This window comes from Myotis daubentonii, chromosome 8 (assembly GCF_963259705.1).
Source record: "Myotis daubentonii chromosome 8, mMyoDau2.1, whole genome shotgun sequence".
NCBI lineage: Eukaryota > Metazoa > Chordata > Mammalia > Chiroptera > Vespertilionidae > Myotis > Myotis daubentonii.
Genome location: NC_081847.1, coordinates 55309018 through 55322926, shown reverse-complemented (window position 1 = coordinate 55322926; position 13909 = coordinate 55309018). Strand labels below are relative to the sequence as shown.

Below are 13909 nucleotides of genomic sequence, written 5' to 3'. Positions count from 1 at the left end.
AGCGTGCAAACCAGGAGACGGCTGGGAGTACAGTTTATGCAACCTTCCTAAGGCCGACGCTCTATCCACTAAGCCAAATCAGTCAGGGCTCTTCCCCTCTCCTTTTCCCTGGTGGTTCTCAACCTTCCTAATGCTGCGACCCTTTAATACAGTTCCTCATGTTGTGGTGACCCCCAATTTCATTGCTACAAATTGAACATAATTAAAGCATAGTGATTAATCACAAAACAATATGTAATTATATGTGTGTTTTCTGATGGTCTTAGGCGACCCCTGTGAAAGGGTCGTTCGACCCCCAAAGGGGTCTGGACCCACAGGTTGAGAACCGCTGTTCTAGGGGTTTTAAGGATGGAGATCTTAGGGGAGGTCCCAGGGGAAGATCTCAATAGAATATTGGACAGCTTTCCAGTCATGTCCTTTCTGGGTCAAGGTCTCCACTGATTGGTCGGCATCAGGAGAGGGGGTCATTAGTCAACATAGCTGGTCCTGAGGTCAGCCGTAGCTAGTTTTGCTGCTTTTCTGGGCCTGGAGCTGAAATACAGCTAAGGCCTAGATATTATCTCTCGGGAAGAAAGGTCAGGGTTCCAAACCCATGGCCAGCCATATGCTAGGGAGGAAAGGTCACTCTGGGGACAAGGTCACCCTGGGGAGGAGGTCCCACGTGGTAGTTGTCCTTTGCTAGGCATCCAGGGCTTTCCGCCCTAGTGACCTTCTGTACCTGACCCATCGTCCTTGCTCTTCTAACATCTGTCTACTGCCTGCCACAAATAGTCATTGCTTGAATGTTGAAAGAAACAAATGGCCGAAACCGGTTTGGCTCAGTGGATAGAGCGTCGGCCTGCGGACTGAAAGGTCCCAGGTTCGATTCCGGTCAAGGGCATGTACCTGGGTTGCGGGCATATCCCCAGTAGGAGATGTGCAGGAGGCAGCTGATCGATGTTTCTCTCTCATCGATGTTTCTAACTCTCTATCTCTCTCCCTTCCTCTCTGTAAAAAATCAATAAAATATATTTAAAAAAAAAAAAAAAGAAAGAAACAAATGAACAGTGATTAGAATATGAGGAAGGCTACCTAATCCGAGAAGCTATGGGAATTTAACAAAATGGAAAGCAACAGCCCACTGGAAAACGCACAGACCTAGCCCAGGTTTTTAATGCAAATTCAAATATTTGCAGCTTCTGGATGTTAAACACATAACTGTGCTCAATTTCATTATGAATGATAACTTCCCTCATAGTGCTGCCTTGAGGATAAAGTGAGAATGCAATTAAGACACTTACCAGGCTCTCAATAGATGATCAGTATTGTTACTATTCTAAGTTTTTCAGATAAAATGAGAGTAAACCAACCTATGTATTGGACTCGAACATAAAGACAACACACAAAACAATATTTTTCTCATTAGCCATATTATGGGAAAGCCATAGTTAATCCCTCTGAATTCTCAGCCCACATAAATCACTTAAGTAGCACTTCATTAGGAATGGGAAGGCCATTGAGAGAAGCCAGGATACTTCCAATCAAATTTTCCATCATCTGCCATCTGGCTTGATGAGTTGCACTTCCAATGTGAGGTGTCAGAGTGACATTCTTCAACTTCAACAAAGGATGATCTCTGAAATACAGATGGGGAAGGCTACAGGAGGCTTATAGCATACTCTAAATTACACCTAGGTATGACCACCATTCATCTAACCCTAGTATGAGGAACCTTACATTTTGTGGTGCAAAACACATATTCTAACTGCATCCAGGCCATTAGCACATAACAGCACAACATGCATGGTGGATTAAGTGGTAGATCAATGGGCCCACAAGACAGAATAGGGCATTAGGGTCACAGGTGCTGGTCCAGGGTCATAGGACAAGCAGAATGCACCTTTGATAAGGAGTGGCATCCAGAGGGAAACTAGCAGATTAGAGGGAGTTTGTTCCCAGGAAGAAGGCAAAGGATGAGAATCAGCCTGGAAAGATGAGGTTTTTAGTGAAGTGGGTCAGGCAGACTAAACATAACGATGGATAACACTAGAACCCATAGTAGCCATGTGACCATCCAAGCTATTGAGGTTCAAGGGGCACACACTTGGGATCTATGGACCCCCAAACCTATGGAAGTTCTTTGGGGGCACTTGTCGCGATGACTGCCCCAGTCCCCAGGACTGATCCACTTAAGGCATATCCTGACGTACAGCTGGCAGGGATAAGAACTCTTCTGAAAACATTTGTCCTCCCCACAGGCAAGCGGTGGGCCCTGCTATCTGACAGCACACGTTAGAAAACACAGAGTGACTGGCTTTGTCCTAACTCAGTGGTCGGCAAACTCATTAGTCAACAGAGCCAAATATCAACAGTACAACGATTGAAATTTCTTTTGAGAGCCAATTTTTTTAAACTTAAACTATATAGGTAGGTACATTGTTATTAACTTAGTTAGGGTACTCCTAAGGCTTAGGAAGAGCCACACTCAAGGGGCCAAAGAGCCGCGTGTGGCTCTCGAGCCGCAGTTTGCCGATCACGGTCCTAACTGATTTGGAACCCAGAGATAACTGACTCATGACCAATTGTAACACCTGTCCATAATAATATCTGGGGTGGAGGCCAGAGCCAATTTTTTGTTTGTTTTGCTAATCCTCATCCGAGGGTATATTTTTTTCTATTGATTTTTAGAGAGAGTGGAACGGAGGGAGGGAGGGAGAGAGAGAGAGAGAGAGAAACATCAATGTGAGAGAGACACATTGATTGGTTACCTCCTACATGTGCCCCAACTAAAGCTGGGGGTCAAGCCTGCAACCCAGGTTATGTGCCCTTAACTGGGAATCAAACCCACAACCCTTCAGTGCATGAGCCGATGCTCTACCACTGAGTCACACAAGCCAGGGTGAGGCCAGAGCCAATTTTGTTGAGAAAGCATAGAAAATACCTCTGTAATTGTTATTGATTTGTTATGTGATGAAATTGAATTATACCATAACCATATTGTGATATGGTGTAACACTAGCATTGTTGATAGAATTTAACTACCTCATGCAAATAAGTCATATGATAATACTGATATTATTGATCAACTGTATTGGGAGATTGAGTTAAAGCCCCCTCAGAATATGATACCAATGGGAAATGAATGGCCCAAAGAAAAACTAGATTTAGCTAAATAGCAGCTAATTTATTCACTAATAGTACCGCATAAGTTCATCATAAGTTACAAATAGTGATAGATCAATGGGCAAACAAACTACTACAAAAATACAAAAATGCGTGTAATGGCTTTATAGGATGGGTTAGCTGCTGCTTAAATCTACCCCTGCCCCAAACTGGCTCTTCCAAATGTTAGGCATAGTCATACTAATACTCTGGCTGTATAGTATAAAAACTATAATAAATGTAGATGCTTCAATAAATGTGATCATTTTGCTGTAAGACAGCCTAGGTCAAGGATCAGGGAATGGCCCATGTAGTAAAGGATTAACTCAGCAAGCAGGCTTAGAGTGCTCAAACCTGCACACTCCAAAGATAGGCTCCTGGGAGATAACCTCTGAACGCTTGAGATATACTGCCTATATAAGTGTCACCTTATCCTTGGGACCTGGAGCACAGCAAGATAGCTTATGCTAACAATGGTATTTGTGGTGAACGCCTGTTTTGCTCACTTGGTATCCTGGCCCACTCTATGTCACTGTAACCTCTGGAGAGGCTGGAGACTAAGTCACAAAATGTCAGACATGTGGGCACTCCATGCCTATGTGACCCCTTGATACTGAGGCTTGGGTGTGCTGTCAAACGCCATTGCTGGAGTAACTACTATCCATACAACTCCACTGAGAGAGGACAACTGGAAGCTCACGCCTCCTTCTCCTGGACTCCAACTGATACACTGGTTACTTTTGCTGATTTTAATCTGTATCCTTTCACTGTAATAAACTGTAAGTGTGAGTATAAAAGAGTTTCTGAGTTCTGTGAGTCTTTCTACCAAATCATTAAGCCTGAAGGTAATCTAGGGGGCTCCTTACACTATTGGTGAGTGAACTTTTTCTTTTAAAAATAATCTTGTAGTAAATCCTGTGTAAGGCAAAGAATACTTATGGAGTATGATTAAATAACCCTAAAAATCCTTTTTTTACAGTAAGCAACAACAAAATGTCTCCCCCCCCCCCAAAATCAAGATGAAACCTCAAGTCTGTCTTATAAAGATAATATAGAAATTAGAAATTAATATGGATGTGTAAAGATTAAATTATTCATAAAATAATTGCTGAATCTTGTAGCCACAAAAATCATTTCACATGGGACGCTGGGAGCACCACCTATTGGAATAAATTGAACTTTGGGATATAACCCTGGTAGTTGCCCTGTGACTTGTTAGTGAAGCTAATAAAAACCTCATTTTAGCAAACTAGACAGTAGGGGTGGTCACATGACTTCTAGGTTTCTGACTGGACAACTATCTAAAATGTTCATGCTTCTTAATTTATACTGGAATTACTTTTTGTCCTGGATTAGTGGTGCTTAAACATTTGTTCTCAGGATCTCTTAGAAATTGAAAACCCCAAAGAACATTTGTTTATGTGGGGCCTATCAACATTTACTGTACTATAAGTTAAAACTGGAAAACATTAGTACATACAATAATACAGAAGCACACATTCCTTTAGCTGTCAGAGTGTCATTACATATCCATGTGTCATTAATAGTACACTTGTGAAAAAATATAAGTGGAAAGTAAATCACGTTTGACAGTATTACAAATATAGTTTTGACTTCCCCTCTAGAAGGGTGTCAAGACCACCTTTTCAGAACCTCTATAATGCCATTCAGCTGATAGGAATTTGCTTAGTGGATAGATATCAAAGTTGGAGGAATCAATGCGAGCTTAAAGACTAACAGCATCAAGTTTCAAAATAAATGACAGAATCAGGACTGTGGTCCTAACCGCCTGGATCGTTGGAGGTGTGGAAGCAGAGGCCAGACCATCTGCGGAACTGGACAGGTCCCCAGAGGCCAGTAGGCCCCTCCAGCCAAGACCCTACAGTTCTATGACAACACAGCTTCAAAAGCCAGAGCAGTGATTGTCTGAGGACCCCACCCCTCCATTTGGAAAGGACTCTAGATACTGTCTGGCTTCCTTACCTGGGCAGAGGCTCTGGGTACGACACATCCAGTGCTGCTGCTCCAATGACTCCAGTCTGAAGAGCTTCCACCAGGGCATCCTGATCGACTAACAGACCTGAGTTAACGACACAAGTCCTCTTCGATCACTACAGTGAGGCAGTGCTCAGGAAAGACACGCTGGTCACATTAGCTGCTATACCACACGCATCCTGACCCTGTCCAAGGTCTGACAAAGAGACCGTGAACTTCATTCTGCTGATTCCCTGTTGGATATTGTGAGCCTACCAGGGGCCATGCAGTGTGCTAAGCCCACACCGACAGAGTTGCACCAAACCCTCCAATAACCCGCAGAGTCTGTACTCATTTGACAGGCAAGGAAGCCATGTCTCCTCGATACCAACTGGCTCATTTCACCACACCACCTCCCCAAACAGTCCCCAGATACCCGTTTTATATTCACACCAAAAAACTAAACACCACAAGTGCAACCTATAACTGGCTACAAACACATACAGTACCACAAAAATGTCAAATAACTAAACTAGCACTACATTACTTTCTTAAAGTGAAGGCTCAGAAAATTCATCCTCCTACATCTGGCTTAATTACACCTAGAAGATCAAACTGTGATGTCCCCACCCCAAGTAGATGCCTGAACTTGGATTTGGAAACTCCCATACTGCTGTGTTCTCATTTTTTTAAAAAAAATACTAATTTGAGGTTCAAAAAGATGTGAAGACAAAAAGCAGACATATTTCTAAATAGAAGCTCACCACCCCACCAGTCTAAGTGGGTTTTTCAGCCACTCAGGGAAAAGGTTGACTAGAAATGCTGAGAGTCCAGCCTGGGGGTTCCCTCCTACGTGGTTTCCTAGCCACACAGACAGCAGGCCGGTACCTCTGCCGATGTTGACGAGGATGGCCGTAGGTTTCATCAGCCTCAGCTCCCTCCTCCCGATCAGCCGCTGGGTTTGGGGTGTCAGGCTCATGGCCAACACCACAAAGTCTGATCGCTGAAGGAGGTCATCCAGCCTCTCACAGTAAGTGGCCCCAACAGCTTCCTCCTCCTCTGATTTCCTATGAGAACAAGGAGGACAAATCACCTTCTCTAGTGAGAAATTCATCAAGTTGTGTGAGGGAGGACTTTCTGAGGGGAGCCGGGGATTCAGCCCCGGAAACCCCCCGGGCACCTGGCTTCTCAGAGCCGAGCCCTCAGTGTCTGCAGGATTTCACATCAGACCCACAGCTCCTTGAGGCCAGGACCTTCCTCTAGTGCATCTTTGAACCGCCAGAGTCTGGTACAAGCCTGATCGTGCGTCGGACGTGCTTTAAGTCATGTCAGAGCATCACTGAATGTGGGCAAACACATGGCAGTTTCCAGAAAAAACAAACAAAATAAAAACCAAACAGGAGAGTGCTGGGGTGTGCTGTCTGTTAAACCGGAGCGAGGACCCAAGGGTCAGATGTAGGCAAGACTGTGTTTTAACTTCAGTTCAATCTGAATTCCTGCTTTGGCCACCCCAAACAGCTACTTAATTCCTCAACAGAAATTCCAAGCTTCAGGAGGTCACAGCATCCCAGGTAGCCACCACTGCCATACAAATATGAAATATAAAATTATACGAACTTGTCCTAACCTATCTTAGCTGGGGACAGTTGGAGGAAAGATGAATGGCCAACCCACCCAGCTCCCTCCTCAATGCTCTGTCCACAGCACTCACCTTGTCCTGGAGAACTCTGGCCTCTGCCTTTGCCCTCTCATCACACTGAAAGTTGTCTCCATTTGTCTTGGTGCAATTCCCAGTCCATTGTGCAGTGATTGAAAAGGGGGATGGCCCTAACCAGTTTGGCTCAGTGGATAGAGCGTCAGCCTGGGGACTGACGGGCCCCAGGTTCAATTCCAGTCAAGGGCGTGTACCTTGGCTGCGGGCACATCCCCAGTAGGAGGCGTGCAGGAGGCAGCTGATGGATGTTTCTCTCTCATCGATGTTTCTAACTTTCTATCCCTCTCCCTTCCTCTCTGTAAAAAATCAATAAAATATATTTTTAAAAAAAGAAAAGGGGGATGGGCTTGCCCCGGCTGGTGTGACTCAGTTGGTTGGGCATCATCCCATTTGATTGCCAGTTCGATTCCCACCCAGGGCACATGCCCAGGTTGCAGGCTGGATCCCCATTAGTGGGCATGCAGGGGGCAGCTTATCAATATTTCTTTCATCAATGTTTCTCTCTCCCTCTCCCTTCCTCACTGTCTAAAAAAAAATCCAGCCCTAGCCGGTTTTGCTTAATGGATAGAGCCTGCAAACTGAAAGGTCTCAGGTTTGATTCTGGTCAAGGGCGCATGTCCAGGTTGTGGGCTTGATCCCCAGTGGGGGACTTGCAGGAGGCAGCCGATCCATGGTTTTCTCTCATCATAGATGTTTCTGTCTCTCTCTCCCTCTTCCTTCCTCTCTGAAATCAATAAAAACATATTTTTAAAAAATTCATACAAATATTTAAAAATAAATAAATAATGTTAACTCCTTAAAAAAGAAAAGAGAAAGGGGATGAACTCCGATATAAAACCTCCCAGCTCACTGTGCCGCCATGAATTCCTCATCAGCCAGAATTCCATTCCATGTGGAATTCCAGTCATGGGAAGCCACGCAAGGTGGTGAGCAATGGCCACCCTCTGGCTGATTTGCAGGGGGAACTGGGCATTCAAGAGCAGGCCACCAGCCCCTTCAGGTATGCGTAGCTGAAGTGAGAGACAACTTGGGTTGTTCGGAGACAGCATCAATAGGACTGAGTGTTGGGCTGAAGGAAATGGCTTTCAGATTGAATAAGTGAGTGGGTGAGCATATAGCTCAGTACTAAAGGAACCAGTCAAATTGCTCAGTGGTTATGGACTGCATTTCCCATGATCAAAAATCACTGGAGAAGTAATAATAATAAAATAACAATTATAGGTGAGTTAAAATCTCTTTCTGGTGAAATTTTTTAATGGAAACAAGTCACAGTCACATTTCTAGGTAATCGTAATAATACCATGATCCCTTTCTGGACAATCAATCCCACTTTCTGGAAGAAAGAGTAGGGAGTCTTATGAAACATGGGGAGTCATACACCCAAGCCACGTTCAAGGCAGTGATGGTGTACGTTTTGCTCCGTTCACCTCAAGTCCACTCTGAATCTCACCTGCGTTTCCTGTTGTGGTACAGAATGTTCATTTCAAATGCCCGGGCCCGCTGAGCGACCTTGTAACCAATACTGCCCATGCCGATAATCCCCAGGGTGGACCCCGTCACTTCCTGGCCCAGCCAGTTTGTGGAAAAGCTCTTTGTATCTGGTGAGGTGGCCAACTGGTGACCTAAGATACATGAGAAGACAGTGGAGAATGGAGATGGTGCCACACAAAAACCCACAACCCTTCCTGGGACCTTTTGCCAAAGTCACAAGGGTATAGGATGCTGGTGGCAGACCATGGCTGTCATGCATTTTTATGTGACAGCTAACAAACATTTCTGCAGGGAATCAAAGGGAACAAATGGCAGTGTCCTCATAGCAAAACCAGCACTTCCTGGTGAAATGCTTTAAAAGAGAAATTCTTTTCCCATCAAGGAAGCATTTCTGGTTAAAATTGTTTTTGGGCCCAGTGGTTGAGCATCAGCCTATGAACCAGGAGGTCACAGTTCAATTCCTGGTCAGGGAACATGCCCGGGTTGCAGGCTCGATCCCCAGGGGGGCCATGCAGGAGACAGCCGATCAACAATTCTCTCTCATCATTGATGTTTCTAGCTCTCTCTCCGTCTCCTTTCCTCTCTGAAATCAATAAAAAATATTTTTTAAAAAAGAAAAAACTTGGTTTTGGGGTGTGTGTGATTGTATATGTGTGACTATGTGTGTATGACTGCGTGTATGTGTGACTGTATGTACATGTGTAACTGTGTGTGGGACTGTGTACATGTGTGAATGTGTATGGTTGTGTGTATATGTGTGACTGTATATATTTGGGACTGTGTGTGGGACTGAGAGTATGTGTGGGTGACTGCATATGTATGTGTGTGAATCAGCATCAGAAACAGAAAGAGACTACATCCTGCTTCTCTCTCTTCAAACCCTTCACAACAAAGCTCCATCAGGAGGCTGGGCGAGTGTTGAGCTACCCTGCCTTTCCTGGGGATGCCTCTAGAGATGTCCAGTGTGTGGACAGATGGGATTCTGCCTACTCACATGGAGGCCTTCACCCCCTGGTGGCATGCTGACCAGTCAGTGAATGACCCCCTGGCATTTCCCAGTGGTGCTGAATTAGCGCGCACACACACACACACACTTCCCACCTGTTATGTGAGTGAGAAGCATTTGGTGGGGCTGCCAGCAGACAGACTGCTGAACTACTTGTGCCTGGGACTGGGCCTGGGCACTAAGTGGGCTGCAAATGACCAGGAGGGGCTCCAAATACCAAGTGCCACCAAGTCCTGGATGCATTGTAAGGAAATCAGGGCCAGGAAAGGATTTGAAGTTTGAAGGTAAAATTATATTTGTCATCTATAATAATAAAAGCATCATATGCTAATTAGACCGGACGACCTTCCGGATGAAGCCGGGGCTGCAAGGGAAGCCCAGGTCCTGGTTGCCAGGGGGAAGCCGGTGCCAGCAGCTGGGGGAAGAAAGGCCTACTCTTGCACGAATGTCATGCATCGGGCCTCTAGTGTATTAATTAGTGTCTGCCATCTGACCTCTCAGAAAAACCAGCATCTCCAACATGATTTACCTTCCACCACTCTCCGGGCTGCCGCCAGCAGTAAGGCCATGCCCATGTCTGCGGTGGGACTGGAAACAGCCTGCGGTGTGTTGGCCACCTTCACACCAAAGCTGGCGATGAGCTTCAGGTCCAGGTGGTCTAAACCGGCTCCTGCATTGGCAACAATCTTCAAGGCGGGCAGGCTCTGCAGGAGCTCCTGGTCAATAGCTGGCTTTCTGTTCCAGATATATGCAGCCTGGATCTTTGGACCCACTTGTGTTTTATTTTCTAGCAGGTCTTGCATGGTAATGAGATTAAAGTATTTCTGCAACTCTCCAACATGATCTTTACATATACCAGATGGCCCTTCAAATCCAGACACCAAAACCCCTGGTAGGTCCTGATCCCCCATGGCCTGCAGAAAGACAACCATGATTTCTGCTATCAAAATAGAGTCTGTAAGAGAACAACCCATGTGCTCTCCTGCTACTCTTCAGATTTTCTACATTACAACAAGGCTGCAATTCATCATGAAAGTCAATAGACCCAGAGCTCTGAAGACACCAGTGTCTCCATCACACCCTCCTGGTAACCATGCATTGGTGTAACCCCAATCCTGGAGTGTGCGTCTAGTGAAGAGAAATGGCAGAGTGATGTGTTGGGAGATCACTGCCTGTCTGCCTTCTCAATGCTGGGAGGCAGCCTGTGCAGAGGCCATGACTGAGCTTGGAAGCAGATCTAAGAGGCCTGCCAACAACGAGGTGAGCCTTGAGATGACTGCAGCCCTGTTCAATACCTTGTTTAAAGTTTCATGAAAAACCCTGGGCCGGAACCACTCAGGTAAGACACTCCCGGATTTCTGACCTGAACATCTGGGAGATAACAGATGTTTGCTATTTCCAGCCACTAAAATTTAGGATAATTTGTTATGTATGCAGCAATAACTACTAAAATTGTCTGTGAACAAAAATGGGGTTCTATAGAAAGTAACCTCACACAGTGATTGGGTCCTAAACTCCTAACTGGGCAGGTCACTGCAGTAGTCACGGGAAGGCATATCACTTTTTAAGTGAAAGGTTTATCTTGGCCTTACACAACCCTGTCCATTGTTTTTATGTGTCTAAGTTAACATACCTTTGAAATGCTAGATTAATCCTATTTTTGAGAACCCCTGAAGTGTGACCACCCTCAAGAGGGGCACAGTTTAGTCAACTCCCCTGTAATCCAATCCCCCACTTGCTCTCCCCCACCTTCATTGAATATTCCTTACATTCCCTCCTTGGTTCCAGATGCAAAAAAAAACCTGAAAACTGTCATTCTGGGGAGCACTTGAGATCTTGCCTCCAGCAATAGTCATTTTTGTCTCAAATAAACTCTTATAAATATTCTCTACAGGTTTGGAAGTTCTTATGTCGACATGACCTTTTTTTTTTTTTTTTTGTACTGTGACAATAAAAGATATTTGTTATGTGTCAAATGAATGAAATAAGGTTTTGCATTCCTTGTTACTGCTAAAAATAAGATATTTTTGACATTTCATAGCTTTCCTACAAAAGTAAAACCTGTTGTGTTTCAAGAATTGAGGTTAATGAATGCATCTTTGGGTCATGACTAAAAATGTTTAACATTTGTTTAAAGCTGAGAGTGCAATTGGTTTAAAAAAATTTTGGACTTCAAGATAAGATTTTCGTTTACTTTTGCAGAGAGGAAGCATGATTCCTGATCACTTTGTATTCAACTTTCCATTAGCATTGGTTAAAGAGCAATGACATATATCCATCACACCATTATTGTCAGTGGTTTTATGTGGAAAAGACTCAAGATTCTCCAAGTGCCTCATGGCTGCTCCAAATAATAAGAGGGGGTGAGATTCCCAGTTGAGAGAAATGAAAGTAACAGTGATGGGAGCATCAGGCAGATGCAGGGCTCATGCCTTTCTTGGTCTCTTTCTCTTGCACTGGACTTTAACCATCTCCAATCATGGGCCAGAGTCCAGCAAAGGAGCATGAGATATTTTATTCGACTGACAATTATCTGGTCAGTGCATGACTAGATAAGGGGACCCAAAAGATTAAAATATGCCAAAGGGTTTACAGATTCCTTGACAATTGTGAGGTTTCTTGAGTTACCAGGTATCAACAAATCCAATATAACTTAAAACCAATTCTATCACAATATATCTCTGCAAAAACAGGTGCTAAGCTCCTAAAAAACTGGATTCATGTAAGGGTGTAAACCAGTGGTTCTCAACCTTGGCTGCACATTAGAATCACCAGGGAATCTTTTTAAATCCTGATTTCTGGGCCTCATCCTCCGGAAAGTCTGTTTCTTTGTTATGGGGTGGGGCCACAACATTAGCAACAAAGAAACAGAATTTCCGGAGGATGAGGCCCAGAAATCAGGATTTTAAAAAGATTCCCAGGTGATTCTAATGTGCAGCCAAGGTTGAGAACCATTGGTGTAAACTATGAACTAAAATATGATGTGGGTACCACAAATTTTACCCATTTAAAGCTTAATGTGCCATTGCCTACAACTTAGCAAAAATAATAAACACCTGTCCAAATTTACCTCTAAATTCTGGCAGAGACCCTGAAGCCGCCTTCATCCTGCCTCAAATGAGGCAACGCTGCATTTCCCCAGTTAAATCCTTTAGGGTCCTGCTATGCAGGTCAGGATGGGTTTAGGATTTAAGTGCCTGTCACAGGGGAGGTTTGGGGTCAAAGCCGCCACGCCCATGCTTCAGAGCTCCATCCAGTCTTCCGCCCTCGCCACAACCAACTAGGGGCACACTTACCTTTCCAAGGACTCAAGATCTCAGGGACGCTCTGGTGGAGCCCAGTCTCCCAGGCAGGTTCCTCGCAGAGTCAGAGATTACAGTGACTTCCCACCTGCCTAACACACCTTACCCGCGTCCCCGCCCCCGCTACATTTAGCCCAACCCCAGTCCCGCCTCTGCCTGGAACAACACACACCCCCCTAAGCAAGGGTGCCAATGCAATTTGATGGGGAAGGAATAATCTTTCCAAAAAACGCTGTGGGACAACTGGATAGCCACATGTAATTGAATGAAGTTGGTGGAATGAGAAGTTAACTACATGAGGAACGTTCTGCCAAGAACAGACGGGGGCCAGGTCAGAACAAAGTCTTGCACGCAAGGTTTATTGTTCAGAGGCAGAATTTATTTGAGGTGATAAATAGTCGGGCCACGTCAAAACAAAGTCTTGCACGCAAGATTTATTGTTCAGAGGCAGAATTTCCTTGAGGTGATAAATAGTCCATGAGGGCATGGAAAGAACAAGGGAAGGAACAGAACTGCTGGTTGAGAGGGTCTTTGAACAATACTGGAAATTAATAGTTTAATGTATAACTTAGCTCAGATGATCTCATAGGCATGCCTGTTTACCATTGTCACTTGCTGTACTCCATTGTCGCTTGCTGTACTCCACTGTTACTTGCTGTACTCCCCAATAAAAGCCATGAGAACTTTGGAGGTTTTGCTACCTGCCTGAGCGAGCAGTAGCCCTCTGCTTCTCTAAACTCAATCCTGCTTGCCGAGCTCATCTCAGCGTCACCGTTCACCTGCAGACCACCTGCAGTTGGACACCTAACAACACACACAACAATTAACTCAAAATGATCATAGATCTAAATGTAAGAATTAAAAATATAAGGCTCGTAAGAGTAAACAGGAGTAAACATTCATGAACTCGGTTTCTTAGATATGACACCAAAAGCACAAGCAACGAAGGATAATTTAGACACATTGGACTTAATCAAAATGTAATACTTTCGTGCTGCAAAAGATACCAATAAAAAGTGAAAAGGCAATCCACAGAATGGGAGGAAATATTTTCATATATGTCTGGTGAGTCTTACGCGTGAGTTTTTCTGTTCATGAACTGCTTTTGCCACGTTTCTGTCTGGGAAGCATGACAGCAAAATGACTAACTTGGGGCCTCCGCGGTGAAGCTCGGCGCGGTCTGACACAGCACAGCCCCTCTGCACGGCGGGGCGGGGCGGGGCGGGGCGTCCGCAGGCAACCAGACCCCAGGCGACCACCTACGCCACGCACAGGCCCCTC

General features: G+C 44.9%; 1 protein-coding gene across 3 annotated transcripts; it reads right to left on the bottom strand.

The window, feature by feature from the left end:
- Positions 1-1381: 1381 nt before the first annotated feature.
- Positions 1382-13855, bottom strand: LOC132239713 (glyoxylate/hydroxypyruvate reductase B-like). 3 transcript variants are annotated; one of them, XM_059706443.1, is made up of 7 exons: positions 13705-13855; positions 13232-13418; positions 9856-10240; positions 8280-8451; positions 6004-6182; positions 5125-5212; positions 1382-1615 (listed from the first exon to the last, which is right to left on the bottom strand). In XM_059706443.1, the coding sequence occupies exons 2-7, from the start codon at positions 13232-13234 to the stop codon at positions 1459-1461; spliced, it is 984 nt and encodes a 327-aa protein (XP_059562426.1). In that variant the 5' UTR covers positions 13235-13418; positions 13705-13855; the 3' UTR covers positions 1382-1458. The 3 variants fall into 3 exon arrangements, with proteins under 3 accessions (XP_059562426.1, XP_059562424.1, XP_059562425.1); XM_059706441.1 differs by having other exon boundaries at positions 1384-1615; positions 5125-5221; XM_059706442.1 differs by lacking the exons at positions 13232-13418; positions 13705-13855 and adding an exon at positions 12623-12700 and having other exon boundaries at positions 1384-1615; positions 5125-5221.
- Between the last annotated feature and the right edge of the window lie 54 nt (positions 13856-13909).